This window comes from Platalea leucorodia (assembly GCF_965183815.1).
Source record: "Platalea leucorodia genome assembly, chromosome: 6".
In the NCBI taxonomy this organism is placed as follows: Eukaryota; Metazoa; Chordata; class Aves; order Pelecaniformes; family Threskiornithidae; genus Platalea; species Platalea leucorodia.
This window is the reverse complement of record NC_138828.1, coordinates 68,122,996-68,139,872: the sequence shown is the minus strand read 5'-3', so window position 1 is coordinate 68,139,872 and position 16,877 is coordinate 68,122,996. Positions and strand designations below refer to the sequence as shown.

Here is a 16,877-nt window from a genome sequence, read left to right as displayed (position 1 = left end):
AACTGGTCTTGTCATTATTCTTGGTCTAAAAGAAGCTTGGCTACAAGGAGAAGCCTGCATTTTTCTGCATGATCTTTTATATTTGAAAATTGATACAGGTACAGAAAGGAACTCTGGTAGTAAAAATAACAGCATCATTGCGACTTTTCTAGTGACAGGGCAGTATTTTAGAATTTAATAAGTATACTTATACATTGTGAGATAATTCCAGTCAGAAACTTAATTAGGATGCTAATCTTTAGCTAAGATAATATTTATATCTTGGTGTGCATTTTCAAGGTAAGGATCCTGAATTATGTCTAAAACTTGCATAAAACAGTAGACCCACCCTTTAAAGCCTTTCTCTTTTGGGAGATAATTTGTTAAAAAAATCATAAAGGCCATAGCATTGCCACTAAGTCCAAATCAGATCTGTGGCATATAGTTTATTGTGACAGCGTAAATACTGCAGCTACATCCTTTATTGATGGTCCTAGTGAAAAAAAAAAAGGAAAAAAAACCCTAATCTGAAATCTTTATGATCCCACCACAATTGAAAGTCCTAAGAAATACATTTCTCTGTCTTGTAAATGCTACCTATGTTCCTGGTCATTCAAGAAGAGTATCTTATATTGTGTGAGGTATAGATGTGAGCATCAGAATGACGAGTTTGTGGGGTGAGTCAGGTGGATTCTAGCACAGCATTTATGTAACTAGATCAGGCTGTTCAGCCTTTCCAGAAGCTTAGGCAAGAAGGAGATTTGAACCCTAGCCTTCCATCTGGCCTTGGACATTACACTTAGAGAAGGGTGATGGCAAGAACTGTACTATTTTTATGTCATCGTTCAAGAAAATTAAGGTGACAGTTGGTGAGTGATAGGTGTAGAAAGCATCACTCTGCAAACAACGGAAACAACGAAGTGAAAATTTAGCATCTATTGGGCAAATAACCTAAGGCCCAGGAACCAAATATTTCTGTATACTTACTGAAGAACTGCCATAACAGAATGCAGTTTTTGTTCTAATTTCAGCATTTCTTCTGTAATTGCCTAGTAGTTGAGCATAATGTTAAAGATGTTAACCAAACTTATGGAAGAGATAGGTGGAGGTACAACCAGTATTAGAACATGTTGTAAATTCAGGATTTGTTTTGTGTACCATCATTAATTACATCAATTTCAATATAAATTACAGAGACTTTTTTTTAAATGCAATGAGTGGTAACCACCCAATACAGTAGCTCTAGTAAGCTGTTTCAAAGGCAGTTGAGAAATCTCACAGAAGTTGACCTGATTAGATATTTTATTTTCCTGAATGGAGACACAATTCTCTCAGTCCCCCTTAATATTTCCCCATGCAAATCAGGAGTTGGAATAATTTGGAAAACATTTTATTGTATCCAAAGAATGTTCTTCTAGTCTTCACAGAGCAAAGGGAATTAGATGTTAATGCAGATTATCTGAAGGAAATTGCTTCCTTTAAGGTTGATGATACCACTATGATCTGTTGATTTCCTGCTAATGTGTTAGCTCTAGAGTTCTCTTGATGTTTCTGAGAAGAAGCTGTCTAATTTCCATAAAATGTGGCTATGATACTTCCTTTCTGGACATCTTCTTAATAATATTCTCAGTATAGATTCTGTAGAAGATAAAAGCAAAATGGGCAAGGTATTATGAAAATTGACAACCCAGGAAACCTGCCACGCCCTTATAGTAAAAAGAACATAAAACCCCCAAAACCCATCAGCCCCCACAAACCTACTTTATATCTAACTGGAATGTCCTATTTTCCAACTTGTTTCTTGCCTCTTGTCTTATAAATGAGAAGAATCTAGCTTTGTCTGTACCTTCCCTTTAGGCAGTTGTAGGCAACAAGATCCCCCCTCGACCTCTCTTCTTAAGGCTGAACAAATGCATTTCTCGCATCCTCTCCCTGAATGTCAGCTGCTCCACGCCTCCCATCTTGGTGGTCCTGGTTGGACTCAGCCCAGCGTATCAGTGTCTGTCTTCTGCTGGGGAGGCTGAGACTGGGTGCACAAATCAGATGTCATCTAAAAATGCCAGACAAAGCGTCCTGGCTTCACTCTCACCAATACAGCCCAATTGTTGGTAATGAATCAAGTTTCTTCAGAAGTGACAAAAAATGAAGGAAGCTTATTTTGTACAGGTTCCCCAGACTGGAAGCTCAGTATCCAGTATTTTGGCAGTTCAAATGTAGGAAAAAAAATAGCTACTCTGTCTCAAAGTCTTGATTTTTGTGTTCAAGGGCAATGACTTAAAGAATAATCTACTTTTAGTATAGCTGCTGATCTGGGACTTGAAATTAGGGTGCAAATTCTGGAAATATAATTCTGAAAGTTAGTCCTAACTTGCTGCTTTTTCAGGGAGAAAAATAGGCACCAAGAAGTTACATCCTTCAGAGAACACAGTGGCACCCACTGTTTTTTAAAAATAAATAGAAATTATCATATAAATTGGAAATTAAACACAGATTTTTTTAATATGCATGTTAATGATGATTTCATAACCCTCCCTGGTAATACGGTACTCACATTGAATGTGAAACATATTTAAAATGTCCCCAACCTCAGGAATTTTATTTGTATTTAAGATGGTAAGGAAATGCTTTAGCTGCACAGGTTATGAGTTTGGATGGGTTGTTTCTTGACTCTGGTTACTAGGAAGAAAAATAATTGGGCTTAAAAAGCAAACAAATATGAAACACCACTGAAATAACAATAGTGCTATGCTCAGTTTTTGAGAAGTAGATTTTGGCCCCTGCTCTGATGATTATTATATTACGATATTTCTGTTTGAAGTATGTAAAATTTTCTAAGATTCAAACTTCCTCTTCTGCTCTGTAATCAATATTTGGCAGAGGATGGAAAGGAATACACCAACATCATGGCAGACTTGTGATGCTAAATATGTGCAACATCAAATGATACCAAAAATACCAAGGAATGATTTCATCATATCTCCTGCAAATATCTTGTGCCCCATTTTTCTTGTCACAGTCTGGCCTTACTTCGGACTACCTTCTTCTTTGGTACCTTTGTGGTCATTTGGTTCCATTTTTTCCCAGCAAGTGGGGGACACTGTAGCTGTCACCCCAAGGATAAAGGCTGTAGGGCAATGTAATAACTTGACAGATTAAATTGGCTGGGAAAATGGAGAATTAGTGGAGAGAGAGACAGACATCAGCATCCACTCAAAGTGCTTCCCATTACACTAACTTTTGTGCAAAACCTTGTTTAATATTACTTGGTGTTGCCCTGATGCCTCTTTTATGCCTATTATGAAAGATTTAAAACTGGCATTGTCACTAAAGGCATAACTGAATTTTGTATTAATCTTTGTTGTCAATGATTGGACATTTTTTTGAAGTTCAATTTTATTAGCAGGTGAAAACCACAGAGTCCTGCTGAAGGTGTTCTAGTTACTGATTTCTTCTCAGATCATGCACAAAATTCCACTGCAACTGGAAGTGTATTTGTCTACCCACCTGTACAAGTGCTAATCGAAACGCATTGCTTGTCTAAGACATGCTTTAATAATTTAGAATTGGCTTATTTCTCATGCTTGTTCTTAGTGAGAATCTTAATCCAACTACTATTCTGTTCAGCCACCTGTGTTTCAGGTATACATCAAGAAGCATTTTCACAGGATGTTAGTGAAAAATATTCAGTGTGTACTTAAGATTTTTATTGAAGTCAAAAGTAGCTCTAAAGGAACGAAGAAAAGAACAGGTACGCTTTTCTAGTGCCTCCTAAAACTTGTTGTCAAACAGGTCAGCGATCTTGTGGCCTTTGGGAAAAAAGCTGTTCTTTCAGACTGTTTAAATAAATACCATTTCAATACTATTTTTAATGTTGTTATTTTCATTACAGACTACTTTCCTAAAATCTGGCCTGCTGAAAACAGTTTATTTTTTGTCAACAAATTCATTTATGAAATGTTAAAGTCAATTATGTTTTTAAATCAACCAGAGCATTTGGCTTTGAAGATGAGTTTCAAATCAGAAATCTCTGAATGTGAATCAAGAGCTTCCTTGAAAGTCTTTTTTAGGCACTTGAACCACTGAGGAAAAGTCTAAAATACGTAGAATCTAACAATCTATCTGAAGTTTATTGGAGTGACAATAAATGTTAGTTGAATAAAACCTAGGCAGCTGAAGTAGGTGTGGTTTCATCTGATAAGATAAGCGCCAATACTTAGACCAAATTTTGCATTGTATCTGAATTTACCCTAATGAAAAATGTGGCCTATGCTTTTACTAGGAAAAATATCAAATGTTGCTGTGGTTTATGTTGTTTCCTATAGATTTGCCTGTGAATAATACAAAGCAAATTGAGGTAGATTAATTTGAACTGAGCTGATAAACTTTGTTGTAGGAAGACTTGGATTCAATTTTATCCTTAAATTTTATTTGGCTATGTCAAGTACCAAGAATAAAGCAAATCCTCTTTGAAGATTTGAATTTTAAAGAAAAGTAGTTTATGCTTCTGTTAAGTGTTAAAGTCTCATGCAAAAGTTAGATGGACTGTCAGGAGCCTTTAGGACCTTTTGTATCTAAACTACCTTGGAAAGTGAGGCTGCCTCTGCTTTACTAAGCAGGGTGACATAATCATGTCGAGGAGACTTGCAAGGAGGTTTGTTGATATGTAGAGTAACTAAGTAGAAATGGTTCTACAGATAGATTTTCTAATTAATATTTAAATAAACTAACAAAACTTTCGTGGGATAGGTGCTTAAGATGGCTTCCATGATAGAACAGGAATATATTTGCTTCCCACGTTATAGTAGTCTTAATACTGTTTGTCATCTAATTGCTAAATTGCATTGTTTCCGGGAAGTCATACCGATGTGATAGTATCTTTGCATCACATAACTTATACATTGTTCATTCTGTGTTCATCCTCCTTTTCATGGCATTCTCCTGGTTTGTTTTGACTTTTTTTTTTTTTTTTATTTTGCTTCTGGAAGATACTTGTGAGTTTAGCCAAGTAGAGTGCTAGAAAATTTTGGGGGAATGGAGCTATTGAACTGTAGATCTGTTCTCCCTTTTCTTCTAGTTTATTCAGTAAGTATGCCTTACTTGGAAGTATTTGTAAGTCTTGCTTTTTAATTTTAGGATAAAAGAAAAAGGTTAATCATTTGCTATAATTTGTATATTAGGAAAGAAAAGTATTCATTCAGAATGTTTCCCAGGGAAAATTTAGCAAAGAACAAAATTAACTATGTTAGCAAAATAAACGGCGAGTAGGAAAAAAGTACATTACTTCCAAATGAAAGAATAATTGCCATAAGTAGTAATAGTCACGGGAAACACGAAGTTCTCTGGAGTTTGATAAAAACTTAGAATAAATTCTTACATGATATTATTACATCTTTCTGAACTAATGCCTCTGAAATTATTGATTCCTCTTGAAATTGAAATTGGGAATTGAGAAATCGGAAACATAACTCAGTTCTGTTGTAAGAAATACAAGGAGACATTAAAAACAGTGATTGTTTCCAAAAATGTTCTTGCAGTGACAAATATTGTGCATTCTCTTCTTTTCCCAAGGAAAAATTTTAATGATGTGAAATCCAGCATACAATGTGCTAAAACTAGAAACATTTTCTAATTATTTTACCAGGGAGGAAGCTGGTGTAGGGATCTAGAAAGGCTTCTGCCTTTTTCTGATGAATTCTGAAACAATGTTTACATTAAGTTGATACTCTGAGGGAATATAATCGTTTCTGAACAAAGGAGAATAATGTAAAGCTGCACAGTGCCTCCCTTGCATAGGACCACAGAGTGTCCTCAAGCCGTGAAGAACAGGAGAGTAAAGCAGACAGATTAACTGAAATTGTCCCAACTTTTAATGCAGCCTCTATGAATGAGTAAAGAAAGAAGGTTTCTGTCAGTCAGATAACAGTTTTTTCTGTATGAGGGTAGTAGTTTTCAAATGTATGCAACATCTTCTGCTAGTCATTAAATGCTTTTCTTGTGGGATAACAAGGTTTATTTTTAGATATTTATTTATCATTATCTGGTAGACAACATATGCTAAAAGGGAAGAAAATAAAAGTTAGCAACATGTTTCTACAGTGTAAGATGTATCAGCAAAAGCAATAAATAAAAACCATTTTAAAGCAGACTTTTTGTATTAGGTGAATGCTTTTTATTTAGTTCTTACTAGTTCTTATAGCTGAACTCACATAAACAGTAACATTTCAAATAGCAGGAGATTAGTAAGTATATGAAATACCCAGGTAATGCTGCAGATATGGGTGCAAAAACCTATTTAATTCTCTGTGACAATGGGAAGATTTTGAATGTGACAGCTGTTGTTTGGCATTTTATGAGCTTCACAGGAATGGCACTGCCAAAGTGCCTGCTTTGTGGAAGGGTGGGCAGAAAGGAATAGCGACTTTCCAAAGGGTTGGAGAGATCCCACACAGAAAACACCCAACATGGAGATGGGGCAGGGGGGGAAGATGTGATGAAGAGAGACTGGGGAGAGGGGAAGGATGCAGATGGGCCAGAGTTGCTGATCCATGTCTGATCAGCTTCTGCTCTCAGGATGTTTTAATAATTTGAAAAGAAGAAAAGAAACTCGCAGGGGAAAAAAAAGCTTTCTAAAAAGGACTTAGGATTATTGGTATGCGCAATAACTTAGTGGTGAGAAAAGTTTCATTATAGTATTGTAATTTTTATGTGTGGTTTTGAAAGTCATTATGCTAAAACCAAATCATTAAAAATAACTTAAAATTGGAGAAGTATGTGCTTTTTTTCTCTAGTATTTTTGCTTATGTCTTAAGTCATAGCACTCACACAACTTGCTATCAGGAACCGGTATTATCCAAAAGAATTCAGACTGCTTCAGTATATCTGTGAGAGGGACATCATAAGTTAATGATATACTGGTTGTGAAATATTGTCTAACTTTCTGTTTGGATTGTATATGCAGTGGATATCTTCACCTTAACACAAATACCATAAATTGCTGTTCAAGACAGGCACACAGTCTTCAAAGTCATGTACCTTTCACAGCCTAAAAAATATATATCATGCCAATTGTTCTTCATGGTGTGTGTCTGATTGTTTTATATCATGGTTGTAACTGATGGAAGATCATCTAAAACATAAAGACAGCAGTATCTTTCAAAGACAATAATTTATAAAACTACCAAATATTTCTCCTCTCCCACCTGCAAAATTCCCTTCCCCCAAACTGAAAGCAACCGATTAGTTCAGTGCAAACAGAGTAATCTTTCTGGTAAGAAGAGTCAAATGAAAACAACTCACCCTTCACTAAGGTAGTGGTCATGGTGACTCATTAAAGGAAGAAGTCCAAAAGTTTTCAGGTGCACCACAACTGCTGCCAGTCTAGTGGAAGAAATCTGCCTTTCAGTTTGTGTAGGACAAGATTTGCTCAAGTGCTCTCTCTACTGTTAAAAGATTTTCCTTTGTGTATAATATGGATGATTTAGAAGAAGCTGTGTCAGCACTGATTTATACATTGACAGCTAAGGATAATAAGATATGGGCAAACATACAGCTCACCCTTTTACAGATTAACCTGCAGACTGCATTAGGCAAATTTGATGGCATTAAAAGATTTTTCCAATTTGTCTGGAAACAATTTCTCTTTTGTATTGTGTCAAGGGTAACATTTCATGCCATTGTGCTAATTTAAATAGCTTTGATAAATTGTTCAAGAGGTTAGAGAATTGTACTGTGTATATATTTTACCTCTTTAAAATAAAAAGGCTATTAACTTAATTGTTAAATGAAATTCATTAGTAAAAATTGAAGGAGCCTGAGAAAGTAGGCTTAAATATTCCAGTACTGCAGCACTGGTGCTGTAACACTGCACCAAAATGATTAAAGATCATATCCAGGAAATGATAGTTTGCGTTTAGCTTTCAGTACACAGAAACACAGACACTGTTACAGTTATGACAATATTTTATTCCTGTGTAGTAGTAATTCAGATGAAAAATGTGGGTGAAACTAGAAGAACTTTATAGAAGTTGGTACATTACACTCAACAGTGAGTGTGATGATTTATTAATAAAGTAAAATGTTATCATAGATTCAGAAGAATCACAGAAAATGCTTTAGTAAAAGCCTCATTAGCCCTGCTAGCTAATATATAATTGAAGACAGAAGGGCAGAGTTCATTTGTATTTTGTTCATTTTCTTAGTATTGTTCACACACATTTACTCATAATATATATTATCTGACACTGACAAGTTACTGGCTTGGAGAAGATCTTCTGGTTGTTGAAAGTGAGGTTGTATCATCTTTGCGTTGCAAGTCGTGCCCTGAAATGCGCCAGACGTGTGGCAGTATTTACAGGAAAAGCTTTTATCAGCAGAGAAACTGGGATTTTGTATTTGCATGGTTGTTAATTTCAGCAGACTTTTTTAATGGGGCAGTATGTACTGTATCAATGTTTTGAATTGAAAAGGTAATAATATTCTTCAGAGAAATGAATGTAAATTTTTCATAACTTAATACTGAAAGATTAATAATGTATGGGATGGATTGCTGAGTTTTATGTCCAGAATTCAAGCGCTCCGGTACAACATCCTATCTGCATATAATTGCAGAGAACACAAAGTACGTAGAAAACCACATACTGAAGGTTACAGCAGAAATGCTAGTTTCATTTGGAGCAGAATTAAAGGAGATAAGTAACCAAATATGTAAATACCTTGGACACTATTATTTCTACATACAGAAACATTCTAGAAGGTAATTATTCTAAATCCCCCCCTACGCCCCCGCACCTCCCACCCGGTCCAGGCGTGCACGCACGCAGCGAGACCCCTAAAAGTGGTGTCTCTCGCCGGTCCCTGCCGCGGCGAGTGGAATTAACATGCAGCTGGGCTGCTCTGATAAATGGATTCTGTTAGGTCACCGAGGGGATGCGTGTGACATTAAGTGATTTACCGTCCTTTACCTTAATGAAATTGTTTCAGCAAGATGACGCTGAGAGCTTTTAATGGATAGCTTTTCTTGATGTAATGAAATTGCATTCCTTTGGCATTTAATATAAGGTGCAGTTATTATTTACTGGAGCTTTCCCAGCGCTGCTGTTTTGCGCAGACAGTTCAGAACAAAAAGGGATTTCTGTGGCAGCATCCAGGCCAGCATGCTGTGTGACAGTCTCAAGCGTATGAGCGTATTTGCGAGAGCGTTTCAGTTAGCGTGGCCTAGCTCTGCCGGCCCTTCAGGAGGCTTTCTTTGCACCTAACGTTGCCAGCGCTTGTCTCCCTTACAAATACCTTCCTAATCTGTTTAACAGGCAACTGGATTACAACCAGATCAGCTGTATTGAAGATGGGGCATTTAGGGCTCTGCGCGACCTGGAAGTGCTGTAAGTATTCCTGTATCTCTTACTTGTAGCAAGAGCTCAGTATCTGGGGAGTACTAATGTAAAAGCTTATCTATGAGCTGCAGCCTGGTGTCAGGATGGTCTAGTGAAAAGATGTCTTAAAATAATCCACTTCCATGTACTCTAAAATGGTAAAAAGATGTGGAGAGGCAGAGATATTCCTTTACTCTGCAAGACAGCCATTAAACACAATTAAAAAAAAAAAAAAAAAAAGGCAGATGGCAGATACTGTAAAAAAAGAATATATTTCCTTTTAAAATGGGGGGGGGCAGTATTAATGAATCCAATTAATTTTGTAAATTATCCATCACTGTTGAAGTGCTGAACATCTTCAGGATTGCCTTTGTTGTATACTCCGACATCAATTTGATCTTTCAGACTCTGTTTAAGGAACAATATACTGTATATATTTGACAATTTGGATGTTTTCAGAGAGGCACTTTTCTATCAAATACTACTGTTATATGTTAAGATGATTAGCATGTCCACGTTAACTTATTTTTTTTAAACATTTTAAATTTTATGTGTGTAAGTATATATATGTGTAGAAAAATATCTCTCATGTCACTGAAGGCTAGTATTGCAATACTCTTGCATACTTTTTCTCACTGTCTCAAAGTGGCCATCAGTGAGGCTAAAGGTAACAAAATTATCATCGGTGACCTCTGACCTGAAAATAGTTACTGTAATGAGCAAAGTGCCGCAGTTCCCAAAGAATCTGAGCCACAGGAAGCATTCCTGAAATATTTGCTCTGTCAGTCAAAATGTCCCATTTTTCTGGGATTTCTACGTGAAGAGAAGTGAAAGACTTTGTGTATCAGTGAGTCACTTCATGGTAGTTTGAATCACACTTGGTAAATCACAACACCTTGGGGGTAGTGAGGGAGGGTTTTTTTTTGTTTTGTTTTGTTTTGTTTTGTTTTTTAAGATTCTGAAGTAAAGAAGATTTTTAGGCAATAGATAGTGTCTGTATGTCCAAGAAACTAAAGAATGTGTGAGCTGCTGATGGTAAAGTTTTTTATTATTAAGCAATAGTTGGTCTTTCTTATGAGTGAATGGATCTGACAGCTAAATTTCATTTTTTTATGTTGTAATTATAGAATAACAAGCCTATTGTCAACTTTCTGGTATAAAGCCATGTAAAATGTACTGTAGGTTCAATATTATATCTAGTTGTGAAGTTGATGAATTGTTGGTTTTCTGTCAGTAAACCTGATGTTCTGTGAGATTTTTATCTTTAGAACTCATATATATGACAGAATAACTTTTCCAGTGATGGCTTAATCTGGTTATTGTGCTTTTTAATACAAGCCTTTCTTTACAAGTGAAAGTGTTAAATGTATATTTTTTAAAAAAGCAAATATTTTCTGCATTTTTTGATGCTTGCAATTTTTAGTGTTCTAAAAATGTCATCCTTGCCAGTTGAAGTCAGTGGTAAAATTTTCACATTGATTTCAATGACTGCAAAAAAGGAAAAAAATCTTTTCAAATAATAGTCTGCTGAAAAAGTAGGTAGTTAGAATTTTGTGAATGAATATACATAGAATGTTGTTCAAATATACAACTAAATGTTCACTGTCTGAATTATGTTACGTGATAAGCAATGATGTAGAGATGAAGTTTTTAAAAAATTGAGATAGATATTTCAAACAGTACTGAAAGGTTTGTATCTAATTCAGCTTCCTTTCCAATACAGCTTAAAGAATGAAAAATACGTAGATCAGACCATGCTGTATAGCCACTGAGTAGCATATAAGACTACATACTTTGTTTTCGTTTGTAGTTAATTATTCTATCTAAGCACAGAATGTGTATATTACTTCAAACTATAACTGTATGATAAAGCTTACCTAGGTTGTAATCCTGTTCAGTTACAGTTTGAAATGTTTACCAAAGTAACAAGTCTTATCTATTGGTTAAACAATTGCAGAGTCTTAGAGGCTGTTAGTGTTAAAGATACAAAATCAACCTGAAATCTGGACAATTCTGCAAGACAAAAGCAATTATAGGTATAATCCTCCCTGTGAATTTATGTAAAATTTTATTTTTCCTTTTTCTCTCCTTTTTTTTTTTTACTGGGGAAACAGTGACTATGGGAAAAGATATAGTGCTGTCATAAAAAATAAAGTATCTAGGAAGTTAAAAAAATGTCTTTCAGTCATCACACTCTTTGCAATAGTATGTAATGCTTAGGTAAAAGTATTGAGCCAACTTGTTTTTTAATTACATCTCTGTAATGAAATCAAGCATTTTCATCATTAGATAGAAATACTTATGAAAATTATTTAATTCCTTATGTATCTCTTATGTCTACTCCTGATTCTTTTCTGTACCCTTGCAAAAATAAATTAATATCTCACATATACAAAATAGCAAGGCAAACGTCAAACATCTGAAATTGAAAATTAAAATATTTGTAGATATACCTTCTTTAAACAGCTAAACAGCTGTGGAAATATGTACTGATTTCGATTCCCTTCATTGAAAAGATATGATTTCAAAACCTTGAAAGAAGTCATGCAGGAAGAACTATGGGAGCTGTCATTTACCATGTGGACATCATAAGAAAATCCTGCCAAGATTTACTGATTGTCATTTATTCATTAAGGCACCTTTTGCAAATATACCCACTTGGCCATTTTTTGTTGTTTCATTTTTGTTCTGTTTTGAAAGAGGGCACGATTCTCCCTTTCTCTTCTTCTTTTGATTATTCTCCTCTTTGTTTATGTAGCCCTAAGGGCACACAGGGGAGATCCCTTATGCACAGTGAAGAAAACATTTAGGACATGGAATGAGTAAGCACACAAAGGTAGAATGCAGCACATTGCACCAGTAATTAATTGCTTGGTGAATGTGGAGGTGTATAGCCTGATCCTGTTCGGGGTGCTGTGAATTTACCTTTCTGTGTTTCAGGATCAGAGTGTACTTAAAAATTTATACAAAATAAGCACAAATTACACTTTGTGTTTTTTTTTTTTAAAAAAAAGAAAAAAGAAAAACGTAAAACACTTTTTGTTTCAAAAGGGAAAACAGGGTTGGTCAGTGGGAATTGTTATTTATTAGTGCCATAGTTATGTGTTTAAAATCCCAGAGCACATTCTCCATTCTGCTCAAATGAGTAATCTCGAAGTCAAAACTGTAAATTCTATCGCTTGTTTCCTTGTTCTGGAGTCAAGCTTGTTTGCATTTTATTTGCAGCCTAAAGACAATATTTAACTGGAGGATTGTTCATAAAGTTTCATTATCTTTACAGACTACACTTACCGAGTATGACGGGTCTGTGCTAGCCAACAATTGGCTAAGATTTTTTCCTGGTTCCTAACTCAAGTTCCAGGCACCTTGTCTAAAATTTAAATTATTAGTTTGCTAAAGTATTAAGATGCCTGACTCCTTCTATTGTATAGCAGAAGCTCCCCTATTGTTCATGCAGCTCTGGATCATCTATAGCAACTCTGTTCCATGTAAAACCTAATTGCAGCCCAGAGTTAATCCTAAAATTCTTGAAAAAGCAGGCAGATCTTGTATCCTCTGTCAAAATATATGGACTCTCAGAAGCTAGAAAGAGAAACCAGAGTCCTAGAATCAAGGCATTTTCTCCAGGAACTCTCTTTTTTACATCAGGATGGCAAGCTTAGCTTGAATGCCATAGATGTTCTGAACATTGGTGGAAGATCCGTTTGAGTGAATCATAGATTACTGGGACCTCAAATTACTTCGGATTATTAATGGGATGGTCAAACCATAGTGTTTTACCAGTAATTGAATCGGGAGGAAAAGCATATCTAAAACTGTGGTTCCTGATACCCATCCCTAAAAACGGTACACCATGATCTTCATTAGCTATGCCTTTTTTAAAAGTGTAGTGAATGTGACATGACTGTAGCATGTTAATATGATTCTTCTTGACTTTGCAGCACTCTCAACAATAACAACATCACTCGACTGTCTGTGGCAAGTTTCAACCATATGCCCAAACTCAGAACATTGTAAGTAGTCCCACTGAAACTGGCTGCCATTTTTATCGGTCCAGTATGTCATTTTTACCTCTATCAAGTTTTGTCAGTGGTCTATAAATACGTATACAGGCAAAGAAAACATAAGCTCAATTAAAAAAATATCGAGGTATCATGAGGCTGATGAGTGTGAAGTCTGCGTGTGTATGTATGGCAGCTAATTCTGAAAGGTAAAGGTAACAAGTGACCCCAAAGCTGATACTTGGGGCTCAGGAGATAAAGAAGCAGTTGCATCCTTTTCCATCATCTTTTTTAGAATGTGGGATGACTAAGTCTATGAAAATGGTTTCATGGCCTGTTCCCAACTGGGTTTTTCATAGTGCTGTATTCAGTCACAGAAAAGCTTCACCTTCTAACAAAAGGGGGGATTCTCTTTTATATGTTACAGCTGTATAGAGAAAGAAATTGATGGGTTTTGAAAGTCAAAAATTTGTTTTACTTTGAGCTATTGAATGGGTCACATTTCATTTAGGAACATGGAAGAATCTTTGATTGGCTGTCAGATGTGATAAATGGGAAATCTTTATGCTTTTATTACTGTACTGCTAGCAGACCTAATTAAACTAAACTGGCTCTCCAACATTCTTTGTAACATAAAATTATAGCATCATCCGGTAGTGCTATTATAATTAAAGTTGTGTCAGCATTTACAATAAGGTCCCCATTTTTAGAGGTTATGACTTTCACAGAAGAGCACTTCAGGCTTCTAAAACAAAACACAGCGACAAGAGTCTGTATGCAAGTGATACAGTTTGGGGTTCTTTCTTTTGTATGTTTATACGAAACTAAGAATAAATTTATATTATGTTGAGTGGCAAAACCAGAATATGTCAAGGTTTAGTCCTGAGACTCTCTTTCAAACAGATTTTCCAGTGAAGTGGGAATGAAAAATGAATGGGATGTTTCTATCAGAGTTCAAGAAAGCTCTTACTGTTAAAGAACTACTTTTACAAAAAGCCTGTCCATTTTCTTTTATGCATGTTGGGTTGCACAACTGTTTTGAAATCAGTAGGGCTATTCACTTGAGTTAACATACCCTTCGTAACTGAAGAAACTTCATGCAGGTGAGTGGTTCTGTTGATTTCGTAACAGAAGTGTAACTATTCTTGGTTGGACAAATACAAGAGTACTTAAAATGTGCTGGCCATGGGCATTTGGTGGCCTGGGTTATATTTTGAGAATAGAATTTCATTCCATTGTTTCGGGTCTGAGACTTGAAAACATGAATGTCCGTACCTCTTTCAAACCTTCAAATACAGTTTATATTCTGAACCACAAACTACAGTGAATCAAATTAGCAACATTTACACTTTTTTGGTGGGATATCTCATCTTTTGAAAATTCATTTTGGAAACAAAAGAAAATGGACACACAGAGTCCTAGATTATAGCTGTAACATCCCATTTGCAGTCAGAATGTGCTTGTATAACCGTATTGATTTCAGTGGCATTAGTTCTGATTTGCAATGGTGTTCTTGCATACAGCTGGCCACAGATTGTACTGAATGAGCGTGCTGTAGTGTAAGCTATATTTGCAAAGCACCCACCCAAGAATAAGTACAAAAAAATACATTGCCTTTAATTTCTAGTTATTTACTGGGGGGAAAAAAGAGGAGTTAGTTAAAATCTTTTGTTTGTGTTGGTTACACATTTTGTGTTGCTTTACAGTTTTTTTTTTTTTAATGGATTAATTAGACCCCTTGTCTAAATTCTGATTTTCTTGCAGTTCCTTTCCTGTTATTTAGTTAGGATTGAGCACATCAGCTAAAAAGGACCAAAATGACATTACTCTGTAATGGATGATTCTGAGCAAGGATTTGATTTATAGCTGTAGACATCCTTTTCTGTAGTTTGAGAAAATGTAAGAGCCAGAGAAAAGTAAGAGCCAGAGAAAAGTAATTTACCTAATTTAGTGAATACATTTGTTGGATATTTTATCAATGGCAAAGTGCTTTTTGCCACTTGGCAAGGAGCCATGGTCTTGTGTCGGACCCTGCCAACAGAGAGGCGACTTAATTCCATCGCTTGCTGCCATTTGGTCTTTTAATTTCAGGCATTGCTTAGAATGTAGGTCCCTAGGAGCCAAAAGCAGCTAATCCCCCTTTCTGTGATTAAACAAAAACAGAGGAAATCAGAAAAGGGATGTGAAAGAAGGTATTTTATATTGAGTTATTACTCTGTCTTGTTCAGCACAAAATGAATATGACCTGTTAAAGGGATTTTGCAGGCCGTTTCTATAGAGACTAATAACGGCCAGACTTACAGACATATCTAATTGGAAACCAAATCTTTTATTAACTCTTTTTTCTGACAGTATATTATCACTATAGGGAAATTTACTTGAGACATTTTTGTGTTATTCACTGTTTGTACAGATCTGGACTAGAGTCCCACAGCAGCTTTCAAGCTCTTGTATATTTACTTCTTTCTTTTAGACAAGAGAAAAGAAACTACAGATAGGTTACTTTATTAGAAAGCCTTCTTTTTTCTTCCAATTAATTAATCCACAAGTAAAAAGTAATTTTACTGCTTCTATAGTTTTATTTATTAGAATTTAAATCCCAGACTTTCAATGAAAGATGTGAAAAATTGATTCCTCATTAACAATTTTTATTAATAAATTGGCATAGTTGCTTGCTGAAGGGGGGCTGGGCAAATTGCTTGCTTTTCTGTTTGTTCTTCCTAATTTAAAGGTATTGACATGTTTCTTCCCATGCAGTCGTCTTCACTCCAACAACCTCTACTGTGATTGCCACCTGGCCTGGCTGTCTGACTGGCTGCGGCAGCGGCCGCGGGTTGGCCTCTACACCCAGTGCATGGGGCCGTCCCACCTCCGGGGACACAACGTAGCCGAGGTCCAAAAACGGGAGTTTGTCTGCAGCGGTAAGGGAAACAGATTTGCCCACCGAGTCCTGTTTTAAAGCACACCTACTGACAGCTCAGCGGTGATTGCTAGTGCTGCACGTTGACTTTTGCTAGCTTTTGCATAATCCAAGCATTAATGTTTATTAAAAAATAAACTAATCATTTTTATCGCTATTTATAGCTTGTGTGGGGGTGCTTTCGTCCTTACAAATTTTGTGTAAATGCTGCATTCGCATAGATTATATAGCCTTCTAAAAGTATAATTATGGGGGAGAGATGCAGAAAATGAAATAAAAGGTGAACTGACTGAGAACATAAGGCCTTTAGTAATAAGGAATTATTCTTTTTTAACTTCACACGTTGTTGCTTTTTCTTGTTGTTATTTTCTGCAGTTTAAATAAGATTCTGAATCCCTAAGTAACTTTCTGAATGTTATTGGTATGTTTTAGTGCATCAGGTTATTTTCTGATATGAAATAATGAAATGACTAACGGTTCGTTACTAATCACATTTTCTCTATTCAATTTTTTTTCCTTTATTCATATCTTCTAGATGAGGAAGAAGGCAAGTTTATCTTTCTTATTTAAATCTTTTTAGACTCAGATTGAAAATTTTCTGTAAACTTT

At 35.7% G+C, this 16,877-nt stretch overlaps 1 protein-coding gene across 2 annotated transcripts in view; it reads left to right on the top strand.

Annotated features, from left to right (window-relative positions):
• SLIT2 (slit guidance ligand 2) overlaps window positions 1-16,877 on the top strand; it is a gene marked incomplete at its 5' end in the record, with an annotated part of 272,507 nt that overhangs the window by 162,380 nt on the left and 93,250 nt on the right. For both annotated transcript variants that reach the window (XM_082315199.1, XM_082315198.1), the window contains 3 exons: window positions 9,285-9,356; window positions 13,289-13,360; window positions 16,106-16,269. In XM_082315199.1, the coding sequence (XP_082171325.1) occupies window positions 9,285-9,356; window positions 13,289-13,360; window positions 16,106-16,269 (308 nt within the window). The remainder of the gene's footprint in view (window positions 1-9,284; window positions 9,357-13,288; window positions 13,361-16,105; window positions 16,270-16,877) is intronic.